The sequence below is a fragment of the Homalodisca vitripennis genome, chromosome 5, assembly GCF_021130785.1.
Source record: "Homalodisca vitripennis isolate AUS2020 chromosome 5, UT_GWSS_2.1, whole genome shotgun sequence".
NCBI lineage: Eukaryota > Metazoa > Arthropoda > Insecta > Hemiptera > Cicadellidae > Homalodisca > Homalodisca vitripennis.
Window position 1 is genome coordinate 79,492,214 of NC_060211.1, and position 17,669 is coordinate 79,509,882.

General features: G+C 33.8%; 1 protein-coding gene across 1 annotated transcript; it reads left to right on the forward strand.

Moving 5' to 3' along the window:
- The first annotated feature begins 282 nt into the window (after window positions 1–282).
- LOC124362409 (vitellogenin-1-like) lies at window positions 283–16,112 on the forward strand. The gene is made up of 22 exons (XM_046816880.1): window positions 283–398; window positions 3,878–3,904; window positions 5,049–5,197; window positions 6,055–6,192; window positions 6,595–6,999; window positions 7,334–8,235; window positions 8,685–8,853; window positions 9,052–9,659; window positions 9,771–9,987; window positions 10,199–10,457; window positions 10,723–10,975; window positions 11,134–11,443; window positions 11,537–11,771; window positions 11,955–12,149; window positions 12,305–12,465; window positions 12,633–12,761; window positions 13,159–13,329; window positions 13,476–13,773; window positions 14,459–14,652; window positions 14,854–15,096; window positions 15,333–15,773; window positions 15,903–16,112. Exons 1-22 carry the CDS (start codon window positions 368–370, stop codon window positions 16,047–16,049), a joined length of 5,682 nt encoding a protein of 1,893 aa, XP_046672836.1. The 5' UTR covers window positions 283–367; the 3' UTR covers window positions 16,050–16,112.
- Window positions 16,113–17,669: the final 1,557 nt, after the last annotated feature.

Here is a 17,669-nt window from a genome sequence, read left to right on the forward strand (position 1 = left end):
GTACTCCTAAGAAATTATAATGCCATTTGACAAAGTATATAATGATGAATATCTAGAGGAAATACATATATACATTATATCTCCTTAGTACAACATGTTTAAACAGAGATATCTTAACTAATCTTCTGTAGTTTTATTATTTTTATAAATATGTTAGGGCATAGTTTACTTTGTTACATACATATACATTTTTAAAAGGTCTCTGAAAAAGCAACAAAGAACAAACAGCATTGACCCAGGGTACACATGTGAGAGTTATCACCAATGCTGACTACACTGGATTCAGCACAGAATCAGCTGCACAGCAGCGTATATAAGCGGAGTCTTTTTCAGCATTGGCAGACCAGCAGGAGGACTACTGCACATCATGTGGACTCCACTGCTTCTTTGTCTCTTGGGTAAGTTGGTAGCATAAAACTATAAAACTGATTTTGCCATAAACAATTAGTTAAAATAAACCAATACTTGACACTTTAAGTTTTAAAAGTTCATTTTTATTTTAAAGCTTTAAAGAAAATGTATGTATTTCATACTTCTTTACTGCATATATTGTTATGAACCCTCTAAGGTCTTTTGAACATGTGAGGAGTGTACAAAGTTAAAATAAAGTAGTATTGATTTCAATTTTGTTTAACAATGAATAACAAAAATAATGAAAATCAAAACCTTTAGGAAACATTCATTAGGTTTATTGAAGTTTGTTTTGAGCATAAAACTCTTGTTCTTTGAAATATACACTTGGCTTTTCTAAAAATTACAAATTTTGTATAATGGTTAGTTTGTATTGGGAACAAACTCTATTTTATAAATGCTGTTAGGTTTAGATTTTCATGTTCTTTATTAGTTTCTTCAGGTTCTTTTTTTCTGTTTATTTATCATCTGTTCTATAATTTTGGTGGGTTTAAAATACAGAAAGTTAATAATTGAAAGAAGTTATGTTGATTTCCGTCCATGAAGGTTGTTAAAACGGGGACATAAAAAGATAAATTGACCCTTCGAACAGCCTAGTAAACACTCCTGTAAGTTTATGCCTTGATTTCACTGATTTACAAGGATATGCAATAGATATTTTTATTTCAACACTAGCATCTAACCTCTAAGTTAAATCCAATTTGGATTTTTTTAAATCCAAGGCACAAAAAGGCTTGAAATTACTAATGCAAAACTTCAAAGGCATTGTTCATTAGCTCACTGCAGCACATATAGTTTCATGGCAAAAATATTGTTAGTTACTCAATAAATCACAATTTTTAAAATTAAAGATCTATGGAAGACTGAATCAAAGATTAATAGTTTAAATACTAATTTAAGGTTTATTTGTTTTGAGTGCATTATAAGTTTCCATATTTCATTATTTTGTCATATGTAATATTAGAATATTCTAATTATTATCAAGAAAATGTGTACAGTTTCTTACGGTACTAAAAATATAAGGGCTTTGCAAAATACAGTTTGATAAAAATTTTATGGAATTAGAGGACAATCCCAGTTTAAATTTGATCAACAATTTGAATACATTATAAAAAGTGAATTAATCATTTTCTGGAATCTTACCAAGTTTAAGATACATCTTTTCATTAATCTTGAATAGATTTATGAAGATTAAACTATTTATATGAAGAATGATCAGGCTTTGATTAAATGTAATAATGTTTTAATCAGATTTTATAAAAAGTTTTCATTTGGGTATTGTGCATTGGGTAGATGTTTTTCAGGTGATCATGTCGCAATAAAAGATTTGAATCTATCTTCCTAAAGTTTTAAAATTATGTCTAATACAATATATTTTCAAGTAACTAGAGTAATATTTTGAGAAATACTAGTTAATTTTCATTCAACAAACTGTAGTAAATTTGGAGATACAGAACATAATGATGTCAATAGCTGTTGTTGTGTTAGAGAAAATAATTTTATTATTTTTCCTCTGTTTGACAAATTTTGGTAAAGTAAAATTTACAAAACAATTATAGCAGGTATTATTTGTTGCAAATTTAACAACATTATACTCTTATAATGTGAAAACTAACAAATTATATTTCTGAAGATGAATTTCACGTTCAAATGTCCAGCATGGCGTGTCTAGGCTTGCATATTGTTAGGGGAAGTATTATAATCAGACACAGCACTAAAATAGTTACATTGTTTAAAAAATATGTATACAGTAGGACCTTGATATATCGAACCTCAAGGGGATTTACAAAACTTCGATATATCAAGAATTTCGATATAATGGGGTTCGATATATCAAGGCTGTTTGGGGCAGACTTCGATATATAGAGGTTTACAACTGTTGTTGTATTATTCATTATATCAAGGTTAACTCTGACAGACTTCGATATATAGAGATCCACACCCACTACAATAATACAGTACAATTAAGAATCGTACATTACTTTATCGGGAAATGTGAATAAGAAATTAAACAAGTACATTATACATCAATTTAAATTTATTTATTTTTTAACTAAACGTATAAAGTAATATTATTACATAAATATGAATATGAAATACTGTAACGTCTTAAAAAGTTATGTTGCACAGTATAAATTCACAAGTCTGAAATACGGTTCTACTGTACTGTATTTTAAATGTTTAAAATGCTACTGTAATGTAGGCTTACGTACATGTTATAAAGAGTTTGCAAAACTTATTTACTGTTGTTAAAAAAAAATCTACTCGCACTAATCGTGGTAACGTCCAAATTAAACTGAGGGTGGAGTGGTGATCCACCACTGGCGTCTACAGAAAACAAAGGAGTGTCGGTGGTACGGGTTTCAAGTCTCGACATGAAAAATACGGTACCTACTCTACTTTGATGGTTGTTTGTTTGCACAACACGACAATACAGTACTAAAGTTCGTTTCGTTGATAAACTGAAACTTCGATATGTTGAGGTAATTATAAGAAAAGTTTCGATATATAGAGGTAAAAAATAGGCAAAATTATTGGCGAAAATTCGATATATTGAGGTTATTTACTTGAAATCTTCGATATGTAGAGGTAAAATTAGCATTGAAGTAAATGCGACATTCAAGGGGAATGACAAAACTTCGATTTATCGAGGAATTTGATATATTGAGGTTATATTGAGGTATTTATTAAAGGATCTTTTTACCAATAGAAAGATAAAATGTAAAATTACATAGCAATCAAAATGGCAACCTGAGACAGATTCTACAATCCTAACAAGAATTATCTTATTATAAAATATAATATATTATACAAATTTGCTATTTTAAAATATAATGAATATATAGAACAAAAAGCCTTTGTTTACAACTAAGCATTTTAAATTAGTTGGGAATAAATTATCATTGAAATCAGAAAAAACTTTTCCTTCTTTGATCAATCTATTGTCGTATGGGTGTAAAAACAAATACTTTCATAATTCATTTTGTGTTGTATTTTATATGTTAAAAGTTTAGAATAAGGTTGAATTAACATGAAATGCCATTTTCAAAGCTATGAACACTTTTAAATACCTATATAATTTTTATCCAAACGAAATTAGAATTTTATTTAGTGCTTTAGAAAATTATACACAGTTATAAAGAACAATAAAGATTGGTATTGGTATAAGACAATACAAGACTACAAACGTTATAGTTGTGTATTAGAAAACTGCATTAATGTATTGTTTTAAGGCTAAATTAATATTGTCATGATAAGGCACTGACACTTTCTCTTTATGAAACACTGCAGTCATTGTTTTCAGAAAATTCTTTAAAGCCTAGGTTAGGTTTTCTTTCAGATCTTAGGTTTTATTTCACTAAATTTAATATCTTGATGACAAATCTGTGCAACATTTAATGTTTAAATTCACTACAAAATATTTAAACTTTGATAATGTATAATATTTTTCTTCAACTTGTTTCAGTGGCGGTAGCTACCCAGGCAGATTCCTGTAAGTATCAATATTCAATTTGCAGTTTAGATAAGGAATTTAATTATAATTTTAACTGAGTATCGAGTATACTATAATTAAGTTTCATTAGAGTTTTAGATGTTTCAAAGGAATTGAATTGCATAGAAAAATTTATACTGGAGACCAAAATAAATATGCCTAGAAAACATTGTCATTTTTCATTCATTCTTTCATCATATAAATATTAACTTATCTAATAAATAAATTGAATCTGACTATTTAAAAATTATGAGGAAAAAGTAAAATGAAATTATATATTTCATTATATTCACAAAACACACACACACACACACACACACACACACACACACACACACACACACACACACACACACACACACACACACACACCACATAAGGATATATTTGTATAAGCAGCAATAACCTGATTTGATTTTCAATAAAGAATGAATTCCAAAAAGTACTTGCTCCGCTGGGTCCCTCACTTCCTGGGAGAGCATGTTACCACTACACCAGAGTTCTCACTTTTTACATTCTATTATTTTGTATTTGACCATTCCAGTCACATATATGTTTAAATAACCAAACTAACATATGATCGGAAGATCAAATACCTGTGAAACAATCAAAATCTAAATGTGGAGTTTAAATTATAGCTATAGTAGATTTAACTGTCACATTTATTGTTAAATAATTATATCATGATTGAACTTTCTTATCGCATTTTCTTTATTTTGATGTAAATATTACACATGTAAAAATTCTACCTAATTGCATTAAATAGAAATTTACAAATACATATAAGAAACACAGTAGATGTTGACCATTCCAGCCGTGTGTGTGAATAGATTGGGTCAGATAGGGTCTGTAATATTTCAGACTGAAGGTCTTCTATACAGTGTATACTCGTACATCCATTAAGTACACAATGTGTAATTCATCATTGTGCTTACAACATTTTATAAAGAGTTTACAAAATTTATGTGTGGTAAAAGAGTTTACAAATTCGATTAATGTCTATGAAACCATTTATAAAAGCTATAGAAACATCTGTACAAAAACATGTATCACCCTAGATAAGCTTTAACATATTTTTCGTATAAGTAGTGTTGCATTTTTTGTTCATATAATTTGAAGTAATGAATATTTTCTGGCTGTACAGCACCATGGAAGGCCAACACGCAGTACGAGTACAAGTTGAGGGGTCGCACTCTTACAGCTCTTCACCAGGTGGCTAACCAGTACAGCGGCATGTTAATGCGTGGTGATATCAGCGTATACCAGAACTCTGAAAACATGATCTCTGTACAGGTACAGTGTTGCCATTGTGTGGCACATGCTTACTTTTTACATGAAAATATGCTGTCACAATTTGTTAAAACAACATATAAAGTGTAATAAAAATTTTAAGGAATATGTGACGTTTTCAGATCAAAAGATATCTGAGTTATTGTTTGATACTTCTTGAACAATATTGAACAAACTTGAGCTAAGCACTTGAACAGCTAATATCATATTTGATTAGAGTTGATCAGGTTTCTCAATAATGTATAATGGTTATATTGATGATGAAAATGTTGCTTATTATCAAAAAATTTGCTAATTAAAGCTGTTAGGCAAAGAAAAAATAAAATTACTGTACAGAATGTGTTCTAAACAATGATGAATTTTACAGACCATTTATTATTATTGTTGATATTGGCTTATCATTAAGCTTATTATCAAGTAAAAATTATAGAATATCGTGTTTTTGTGACTTGAAATAATGTAAAACAATTTTAGTTGTAATTGTCTATTTTGAAGGTTATGGTAGTGTTTAGGTGAAAATGGGTTAAAAGCACAATTTCTTAGTAGTTTATTTTTGTATAATTTGTTTCTCAATTTGCTCGTTTTCATTAATTTTCAAAACAAAGTAGGATGTTAGGATTAGGTACAAATAATGCTGCTGGTACCACATTTCAATGTGGTATTGAGCTGCAGCTCAATCGAAATTTAAAAAAAAAATCACTCACAAAAGACGAGTGATGTGCTTATAAAAGTTGATAGCTACAAATATTCAAATATTTCATTTATTATTTTAATATTTATTTTAAATGCATGTACGTTTTGATGTTTGAACTCTTTAATCATAAAAATAGTACCAAATATGTAATTTGTTTTAATTTCAGGTACAAAATGCCCAATATGCCAACGTGCATGCTAACCTTTCCCAGGGCTGGTCTACCCCCATACCTGAGAATCAGCTGCACTACCAACAGCTTCCCTTGAGCAGCAAGCCCTTCCAACTGAAGTACAAGAATGGAGTTGTAAGTAATAATGATTGTAACAATAGCTTTTTGTATAAAATTCACAATATTTAGGTTTGACTGTAACTTGTATGTACTCAGATGATTTTGGAATTTTTTAACGTAGCGTTTTCCATAGAATCAAAAAGGATCTACAGAATGATTCCTACGTCTCCACAGTTAGAAAATAACAATTAGTAAGCATGTAATAATAAATGAGGTATAAACTTAATGAATGTTAAGGATATGTCTGTTGTATATCCATACTGAGAATATTTTGTAATATGTAATTTGTTTGGCAGTCCATTTCCTTGGCATTGACAATACTCTATATTAGTAATATCATATCAATATTCAGTATATACTTAATAATTAAACAATAATGAGTATGAACATATGGGATGATTGAGGTATGATGTTCAGATCAGCAGCATGGTGGTCAGCAAGAGCGTCCCTACCTGGGAGTTGAACATCCTCAAGAGTATTGCCAGCCAGTTCCAAGTAGATACTCAGGCAGAGAATCTGCAAAAGTCCCGCATCAACAGCTTGCCTACCCAGGGATCTGTCAATGGAGTCTACAAGACCATGGAAGACTCTGTGTCCGGGGAATGTGAGACCCTCTACGACATCTCCCCCCTCCCTAAGTTGGTACTTCAGAACAAGCCTCAACTCGCTCCCATGCCTCACCTGCAATCTGATGGACAACTCATTGATATCGTGAAGACCCGGAACTTCAGCAACTGTGATGTCCCGTCTGCTTATCACTTCGGCATCACTGGCCTCACCAACTGGGAGCCTGCCTCCAACCAGATGGGCCAGTTCTTGGCTGTAAGTTCTATTAATGTTTGTGTATAAGATATTCAAACAGTAATGCAAAGTAGATTTAAAAATGGCTAACAATCTTTTAAAAGTTTGTTCACTTAATATAAATCATAACCAGAAACAATATTAAATTGTTTCATTTTTTGTTGTTGCTGTTTTGATTATTATGTTAATAATTTAGTGGAGAATTTTAAATTCTGCATCAAGACTTTATTCCTATAGATTCTCTAATTTTAAATTTAATATTTATATTAATTTATGTTTTTTTATGAACTTCTATCTAGTGTTAAATGCTATATTAAATGCTATTTACTATTAAAATAGAACTATCACGTTTCAGAGGTCGTCAGTCAGTCGAATCATCATTGCTGGTAACCTAAATCGCTACACCATCCAGTCATCTGTCACCACCAACAAGATTGTCGCCAGCCCTTTTCTCTATGATAAACAGAACGGCATGGTTGTCAGCCGCATGAACTTGACCTTGGTCGATGTCAAGTCTGCCAGCAGTTCTCCTCAGTCTCCTCCTAATCCTCAGATCATCAAGAATTTGGTCTACGAATACAACCCAGCTTCTCATGATGCCAATGCACAGAGGCAATACAGACAGTACAATCCAGATGAAAATTCAAGTTCCAGCCCTAGTTCTAGCAGTTCTAGCCCCTCTAGTGAATCATCCGACTCCAATTCTACCTCTAGTTCTAGCTCTAGCTCTAGCAGTGAAAGTCAAGAACAAAACTACTACCAGCAAAAAAATAGGTTTGCCAGATCTGTCTCTCCAAGACAAAATCAGCAGTCAAACTATAATCAGGATACAAGTAGTTTCTCATCCTCATCCTCATCCTCTTCGTCCAGCTCCAGTGATAGTGACAGTAGCAGCAGTTCCAGTTTCTCCTGGGATAGTAGCGAAGAAGAAAACTGGCAGCCAAAGCCCACGCTCAGCCAAGCTCCTAATTTCCCTTTCTTGCCCATGTTCATTGCTAACCAAGGAAACTCAATCCAATCTGCACAAGAGATCCAAGGAGTATCAGTTGTGAAGAAGATCGCCCAACAGATCGGTTATGAGATGCAATCACCTAGTGCAATCCCAGGACAAAAAACTCTGAAAAAATTTACTATTCTGGCTTCAGTTCTTAGAACCATGAATGCCAAGGAGATGGGAGAAGCAACCCAGATACTTTACTATCCTCTCTCTCGGGCTTCTAGCACCAGCTCCAGTGATGCTCAGAAGTACCAATCTTGGTAAGGCTCAAAAAGTATTCACAAATTTTTGTTATAGAATAATAATAATAAAATTAGTAAGACAACTGTTGTAATGCATTTTCAATAAGGAGATTTTGTTTTCTTTTAATACATCATTTTGTAATTTTTTACTTTTATATACTAATTTAAATCAAATTGTAGGAAAACATGTATTCCATGTAGGAGTAAACCAAATAATATTAGGCTTAAAAAAGTTTCAATTGGTTAATGAACTTAATTAATTTCATTAAATAAAAGATATGTAAACTCAACTAAAAAAAAATTTTTATATTCAAGTATGTATTAGTGCACTTTATGCTATTAATAAATTATGTTGCTTGCAAGGTGTACAGTATTTTAAGAATAATCTTTATTTAAGCCACAACATCAAAAAACATATTAATACCTTTTATAACAGTAATTTTTTATCTCATTAAATTGTTCTACAGGGTTGCCTTCCGTGATGCCGTTGCTCAAGCTGGAACTGGTCCTGCTCTCCTTACTATTAAGGAATGGGTTCAATCCAAGAAGGTTCAAGGTGAAGAGGCTGCTCAGATTCTTTCAGTTCTGCCTTATACTGCTCGCTTCCCCAACATTGAATATATGAACACTTTCTTTGTAAGTATTATTTATTATATCACATTATATATATATATATATATATATATATATATATATATATATATATATATATATATGTGTGTGTGTGTGTGTATGTGTGTGTGTGTGTGTGTGTGTGTGTGTTTATTGTACTTAATTTTTAGTGTATAATTCACATTAAAAACAGAAGAGTAATTATTTTAAATCTTCCCTTAGGCTCTGGTTACCAGCTCTGAAGTGCAGCATCAACAGTTTCTCAACACTAGTGCAATTCTCTCATTCAGTGAACTGGCCCGCAAAGCTTTTGTCAGCAACTCCACAGCCCATAACAGATATCCAGTCCATGTTTTTGGACCACTGAAGGCCAAGAGAGAGCAGCCCGTAGTCCAGCAGTACATTCCCTACTTTGCCCGGGCTCTGAAGCAAGCCGTCTCCCAAGAAGATAGCATTAAGATTCGAACCATGACTTTGGCTCTCGGACATCTGGCTCACCCCAGAATACTGAATGTCTATGAACCTTATCTTGAAGGCAAAGAGCCAATGACTCAATTCCAGCGCTTGACTATGGTTGCCTCATTGCGGAAACTGGCCCAGCTCTACCCTAAGGTCGCTCGTCCTGTTCTCTTCAGAATCTACCAGAACACAGGAGAGGCCACTGAAGTTCGAGTGGCAGCATTCTATGCTCTCATGAAGACCAATCCTCCAGCACAGCTGCTTCAACGTATTGCTCAGTTCACCAATGACGACCTAAATCCTCAAGTCATCTCCGCTGTCCAATCAGCCATTAAGACAGCTGCCTACAATCAAAAAGTACCCACTCAGCTGTGAGTATTAGGACAATTTTTGTTCTTAATAGTGATAATTCATAGTGCAAAACAATGACATTAAAATTTGACTAAGATGTTCATAAAAGTACTTTTTGAATAATTTTACAGAGCAAAGAATGCCCAAGCGGCTGTCAACCTTCTGAACCCTAAGGTTATGCCCATTCAATACTCCAAGAAGAACATTCGCTCATACTACAATCAACAACTCAACCTTGGTTACAAACAGGCCTTCAGTTACATTGGCAGTGATGATGGATTCCTCCCCAGCAACATCTTCTATGCTTTCCGCCCACAGTTTGGTGGTTTCAACAGGAGGTCTTTTGGGGTATGATATCACATAATTATAATGGAAATTTAGTATTGTAACGCTTATTTTGCACTTATAATGCATATTTTGAAAACACAGTACTTAATTAGTTGCAATGACTTTGAAATTTCTGAAGTAATGTTAATCTTAGTTTGGTTTGTATAAAACCTTAACATTGTAAACCTTTACATTCAATCAGAAAAATATTACACCATGTTTTTTTTTTCAGTTTGCGGCCATGTCCTCCAGCCTGGATGCTTTGACAGACCTCTTCGAAGATCAGTTTTCTGAAGCTCCTTCTTCCTCTAGCCATAGAAGTCAGAAGCAACCACAGCAGCAGGGTCCTTGGAGTTTTGAGAAGATCAACAACATGCTTCACATTCAGCCTAGCGAGCAGGAACAGGTCGAGGCTAGTCTTACAGTCTCTACTTTGGTTGGAAAGCGGTTCTTTGCCATTGACAATCACACTGTTGAACAGCTTCCTCAAAGTTAGTCCCTTATGATTACTCTCTCTTATAACAAATCTATTTTGTACTCTCCTACATAATTTAAATAATTTTGGGTTTCAAATAAGTTTTAAATGAACTTTTAAATAGGTTTGTTGTACCAAAATGATTATATATATAGTTGCAATAATACCATTTACTTGCAAACTTTTGTTTTGGTCATGTTTTAAATGTTTTCATTTACACAGAATACTGTGAAAATGATTGATGTGATTGTTTCATTAACATAGGACCATTTCTGTTCCAGTGTTCAAAAAAGCTGCAGCCTCTCTTCGTTCAGGTGAAAACTTTAACTACACCAAGTTGGCCAACACATTCACTCTAAATGTAGCCTTCCCCACTGCCATGGGTCTGCCTTTCACTTTCTCTCTACAGATGCCAACTCTGCTATACATCGGTGGCCAGGCTCAGGCCAAGAGTCACCCTGATCTCGCCAGTGGAAACAACCAAGAAATCCAAGTTCCACAGACCATCAACGCTTCTGTTGATTTCCAGTTTGTGTGAGTATGCAAAAAGTAACAACTGATTGCAAAGTTATTTTTTTAAATAACGTTTACTTAATTTTTAGTAAACAATCAAGGACATATCAGATGTTGATTTTGTATTTAAAGTAATATCTTTATTGTAACTAAATTTGACGAAATATGTATGATTTCAGCTACTCTTTACAAGCTCAATCCTCAATGGGTTTTGTGACTCCTTTCAACCATCAACACTACACGGCTGGAGTCTACAAGAACTTCCAGGTCAACTTGCCCATCCGAGCTCAGGTCGATTTAGATATTGTCAACAACAAGGTGGCTGCTAAAGTGCAACCCTTAGACCAGCACAACAAGCAGAACCTGTTTGAGTACAGCACTGTGCCTTACACCAGCCAACACAGTGTCCTGCAAATGGCTCAGAATCCTCAAGAACAAACTCATGGCAACAGTAACAACAAAAGAGTCCATGTCAGGCATGCCAACCAGGTATTATTCTGCTTATCAGTAAATTTATGAATGATGTAGTTTACACTTCTTTACCTTAATGATAGCACATACATTGTTACATACAAATTCCAGATTCACAAGACATTCGGCCAAGACAGCACGGGATACGCCTTTGACTTCAACTACCACAGTGAGCAGAAGTTCATTGACTTTGCTGCCCTCTACAATGAAGCACATAAGTTTAAAGATCCGATCGCAGTTGTCATGTACGCTTGTGCTGAGGACTCTATGAATATCAACAACATCACCTTTACTTACAACCCTCAAAAGTCTTCTGCCAGATATGCTCGCTTCACTGCTGCTTATCGTAAGTTTTAACAATGAAATTATATCTTGGACTTGTTAATGGAAAAAATTGTTTTCCTTTGATGATGAAAATAAATCATTAAAAATTTGCTATTGAACTAAAAATCTTGTCATTTCAGTATAATAACTATAATACTAGCATATACATACTTAATTAACAATATAAATGTATTATTATTTATAGTTGATAACTCAGAAAACGACAGTCAAGGCCAGAACTATCAAGGCCAGAACTATCGTAACAGTGAGCGCAGTGACAGCCAACAAGCTTCTCCCAATGAACAAGTCTCTGCTAGTATGGCTCATCCATCCTCTTCTGCTCCTGATTCTCAAAGCAGACAACAACAGTTCCTGCAGAAGGTTGGACAGGGCATCCAAGGTAAGCTAGGATTGTGTTTTATATTTGTTTAGTTAAATATGAGAAATTGTATTACTGCTTTACTTATTATTTATTATTATTTCTGACAGTGTATAAACAAACCACAATCCTCTTTCAACACAAAAGGAAATAATTATACTCGCTATATATTTCAGACAGTGACAATATTGTGGTTGATGTCTCTGCTGAGTTCCAAGGCCAAAATAAGGCTCAGTACGTGGCTACTATTGCAGTAGCAACCAGCTCTGTCTCTGCTAAATCCAGATTCCTTATGTTCGCTGAAAAGAACCCCGTCAACTCCAACAAACAAGGAAAGGTTAGTAATTTTGTAATCTCAGTATGCATTCAATGAAACAAATTAGATTGATAATGTTTATTTCCTTGATTAGATACCGTAAGTTTACTTTATTATTTTATGTTCTAAAGTTTATTGCTTTGAAATTTCACTTGTTGAACCTAAGGATTTTTCATTCTTTTTATTAGATGTATGTTGCTGCTGAGTCATCCATGCCTATTGTTCCTGCAATGAACTACAAACAGGCTCTGAATGCTGATCCCACCTCTTACTTCAATGCTGAACTTGCTTTTGATGATGCTAAAGTACAATTGAAGGTAAGTTAATTACTTGAAAGTGCAAAAAATTCGAAGTGAAATCTTAAATGAATGTTATTTTGTCTTCTTTTAAGTGTGTTTTTATGTTAACTTCTTAATATTCCGCATGAAGAACCAAGTCTCTATATTGTGTTGTTATTAATGACTAACTTAGAGTATTTTTATTCTAAGACTCAAAACATTCCATCTAAATGAGTCTTTAAACCGATATGCCAGAAAAATGGAAGGTTGAAAGGATAGATGTTTGTATTAGAAGGATATCCTGGACTTGTCAATGCTCAATACAATTTCGAGTAATTTTACCATGGTAAAGAGAAATAGGGCAATAATCTTTTGGAACCAGAAATGTAATACCATTTTGGATTAATTAATTTCATAATATTTTGTCCTATGACAGGGTAAGATGCAGCAAAGTCAAGCTCGTCGCCAGTACTTAAACAACTATCCCCTGGCCCAAAAATGCCAACAGCAGATGCAGCAAGGCAACACTGTGTTGTACGCTTGCCGTAACGTTACTCTTCAAGCCAATGTCTTCGACAACTTCAAAATGTCTGTACATTATGACAAGGTGAGAATTAATTCCAAGATATCTATTTGCCCTATGTTGTTTTAATAAAATGAAAAATGTATTTACTATTACTACTTGTTATTTCACAAGAATTAACTAATAGTTCCTGTGAGAACAATAGTTCCTGAATTTTGAAACTTTTTCAGATACCCAGCTACTGGAGGAATGTCACCTACAAGGCATATGCTGCCTTGCGATATGCTGCATACCAATATGTCAGTGAAGACATCATCAGTGTTCAGAATCCATCCAATCAGATTTACTTTGAGGCCAACTTGGCTCCTAACCTACGGACTGTGAATTTCACCATGGCTACCCCTCTTCTGAATGCTAAGCTCCAGAATCTGTCACCCCCACGTTACATTCAACCCTTTGTCTGGTGGCATCCTCAATACACCTCATTTGAGATGTATGCTAACCACATCTTCAAGGGCCAACAATTTCGTGAGTATAATTTTTTAAATACTGTTATGAATGTACGTCATGTCACTGCATTTTCACTCATTAAAATATAATTTTGAGTATGGTTGTAATAATGTTTTAGAATGAAACATTCAAATTTGAACATATTTACTGTCAAAATATAAACCATAAAACATTGCAGTTGTCACCAGATAATAGCAATATTAAATAAACCTATATTTGGTAACAAAACATATCTTAGAGATGAAAAACAATATGCTTAGAAAAACAAGTTAATATTTAATATATTACTCTGATTTGTTTGCCTCGCGTTTTTGTGTAATTGAAACATAATTTTTATTTTATTGAGATTGAATACGTTAAAGTATATATAGTAAGGTTACTTGTTAGACTTATGTAGAACTTTGGTTTTATAGATAAACATCAACGGTCTCATCATCATTTCACTGATTATTATTACATTGTACATGCAAGACTTTCTGTTTTTAAGACTATTAATCGTTTTCAAAATTTAATAACGATTTTAGAGTGGGTAAAAGTGAGCATCTCTTTGAATATTTATTGTTTTTAAAGTAGTTGTATCCATATTTTAAATAAAATATGTTAATAGGTTCTTAAAACAAGCTCAGATTTGAGAAGAAACCATTTTCCTAAAAATTCTGCATGGGTCATTGGTTTACTCTAGATAAAAGTGTTTTTATTACAGCCACTTGTGTGGTTGACAACAACTGGGCCCAGACATTTGACAACAAGTCATACCCCATCAAACTGGGCAAGTGCTGGCATGCCATGTTCCACTACACTCCCAAGGAAGACCCTACCAGCAGCGAATCTACCAATGATTACGATGAAGACGAAATTTCAATCCTTGTTCAGGAAGCCTCTTCTTCAAATGAGAAGGTGAATAATTGAATAATTTACTTTAGATACTTTAATAAAGACTTATCAAAGTTACTTTTTCATTATACTTTAAATAAATAATTAGTACAAGTATTATCTAAACCAAAGTTTTCCATTAACAAATTTTTAATTGAATAATTTTAATGTCCACTTTGTTATTAGTGTAAACATTTGCTAAAAGCATGTCTTGTCTCTTTATAGGAGTTAATGATTGTGCTGGGAGGCTACAACATCTACATGCAGCCCACACCTGGTAACAGTCCTGCCCAGGTTACTGTCAATGGTCAGCAGACTCCAGTCTCCAAGAGCTATCTGACTGAACTGTTTGATCAGAATGGAAATACCCTTGCTCAGATGTATGCCAGACCTAACGGTGAGGTGCACTTCTATGCTGCTCAGCAAGATATTAAGGTCCAGTATGATGGAACTGCTGTCAAAGTGAAGGTTTGTATTTTCATGTTCTTTCTTTATGAACTAAACGCGAAATTTAAATTGTAAATTTACCATTCAATTCTAATGAAACATTTTTCTTTTTTTAAGAGTTGTATTTATCCTCTACATTCTTGGTAAATTATTTGTAAAAATGCACAAAACTTAAATGTTATGAAATAAAATGTTTTTACCTTTATAATTATGATCCAAAGTTCTACGAATAATTCAAATTGGTATTCTAATCACAGGCTCAGAACAGTTACCGTTCCGAAACCCGTGGACTCTGTGGAACTTTCAACACCCAACCGGTTGATGACTTCACCACTCCCCAAGGCTACATTCTCCAGAACCCCTATGAGTTCGCTGCCACCTACGCACTGGAAAGCAGCTCCTGCCAGGGTCCTGCCAAAGAACTCAAAGCCAGAGCCCAGCAGCAGATCGCCGGTGGTCATTACAGTCGCAACGTTGTCATCTATGGAAATGTTGTCACTGATGCGGACGCTTACCATTACTCCAGATCAAACTCTAATAAATACGGAAGGCTTCGAATTCTAAACAAGGAGAAATACGTCTCTTGCTCCCAGAGGCGTCTTATGACCATGCAGAAGGATGGCAAGCAGTGTTTTAGTGTGCAGCCTCAACTGCTTTGCACTGACCAGTGCAGCCCTCAAGGATATGTCAACAAAGAGGTATTTAAAAATGTATTCATTTATCAATTTGTATTATATTTCAGCAAAACATATTTTGCCAGCCAATTTGTTATTTTGAGGATTCCATTTGAGATGCTATGAGTGGTTTAACGTTATGTTTGTCTGCAGGTGCAATTTATGTGTGTGCTGCCCAGCTCAGTCAGTGAACACTGGAAGAAATTGGTCAACAGAGGAATCAACCCTGACTTCTCTGATAAGCATGCTTACTTCCAGACGTACAATGTACAAGTGCCTCAGAGCTGCCAAGCCAACTAAACGTGAATTCATGTTGTATTGTTCAGAAACATAATTGTAGCTGAATAAAACATGATCAGAAGATATATGACTTTTTAATGAAACCTTAAACTTGTGTCAGAAGTTCAGAAAATGGAAATACCAATAAAATGCTTTAGTAATAATATGCCAAATATCAAAGTGGTGAAAGTCTTTTTCAATTGTATAGCTTGAAAACATTTTACTATTAACTTAGCAAACCAAAACCTATGACCATTATTATGTAAAATTTGCAAAATATAATATATTAACTAAGATATAACTATACCTAGTGGGAGAATTTATTCCTAAATGAAATAAGACTAGAAAATTGGTAATTACCTTATTACACGACTAAACAAAAAGCTTAAATGAAATTGTACAGTGAGAACAAGCTAAAATATCAGATAAAACCTCTTCTCAAAATATAAACTAAATATGGTTTGAAGAATGTTTTAGTGATTTTTCATAGAGAAAATGAATTATAGTAACACTCGAGCTTCCAATATAAGTAAAACTTTTAAGCCAATATTAATTATGTTGGTTTATGAGGCTATTAATCTTTGGACCTATAGGATCTCACTGTCTATGACAATTTCCAGCTTTTTGAAGTTTCCAGTTCCTATGACCTCCACACTGTGGGCGGTCCCAGCTTGTAAAAGCTCCAAGGTTAAAAAATACCTAGGCCTCTGGGAACCTCTAATTCTATATTCAATTTTCTCTATATAAATTCTCGGCTTTTGGAAATTTTATGCCACAGAAATCGTAGCCTCAGGAAGTTCTGGACTTCTGAAAACTTTCCATGCTCATTTAACTCATTTCAACTTTTAACCTTAAAGAGCTTCTTTTCAATGCTTGTTTCCAGTCTCCAATAACTTCCTGCCTATGAGCTAGAGAAGCTAAATAACCTCTTGGGGTTGATATTTAGGCATCTTAAAGCTCATAAGCTTTAAAAACACCTGGCCTACAGCAATGAAATGAAACATTGCTTTATTTGAGACAAAATTAGGACTATGAAGTCCTCTCTTCCACCTCTCTGGGGATATCCCAGTCTGAAGGGACTCCTAACCAATGGGAACATCAGATACAAGGAGGCTAGTTCTGGAAAGTATTGTTAGAAAATTTGATCTCTTGAAGGCATTGACCATAACAGCTACTCCCACCACCACTACTAGTAATCCACATTTATTCACTAACGTTCTAGATTACTATTCCAACGAACGAGCGTGGTATATTCTTTACAACTTCACTCCCTTTCATACAATATCCATCCTACAAATATTTTCCAAAAGCAAGGGTTTTATTAGATATCCATAAAAACTGTAGTCTATGGGAAACGTTTTTGCCCATCACCTGTAAAAACACTGAAGAACTGTACTGGTTTAAAATCAATTTCAAACAGCATCCATGCAAAATCCACCCCCTCCCAATTATTAAAAGTTGATTGAATAAATATTCTGGGTTAATATTTATCCCGTATAATTTGCTTTGCAATTTTGTTCAAAATCCATGAATCCCTCTAATATGATAGTTTTGTATATCTTACATCTGGAAATGGGATTCCGTCCGCTTGGCTCAAGAAGAACTCATAAGAATAATCTACTTTTACATTGTCCTCCATAC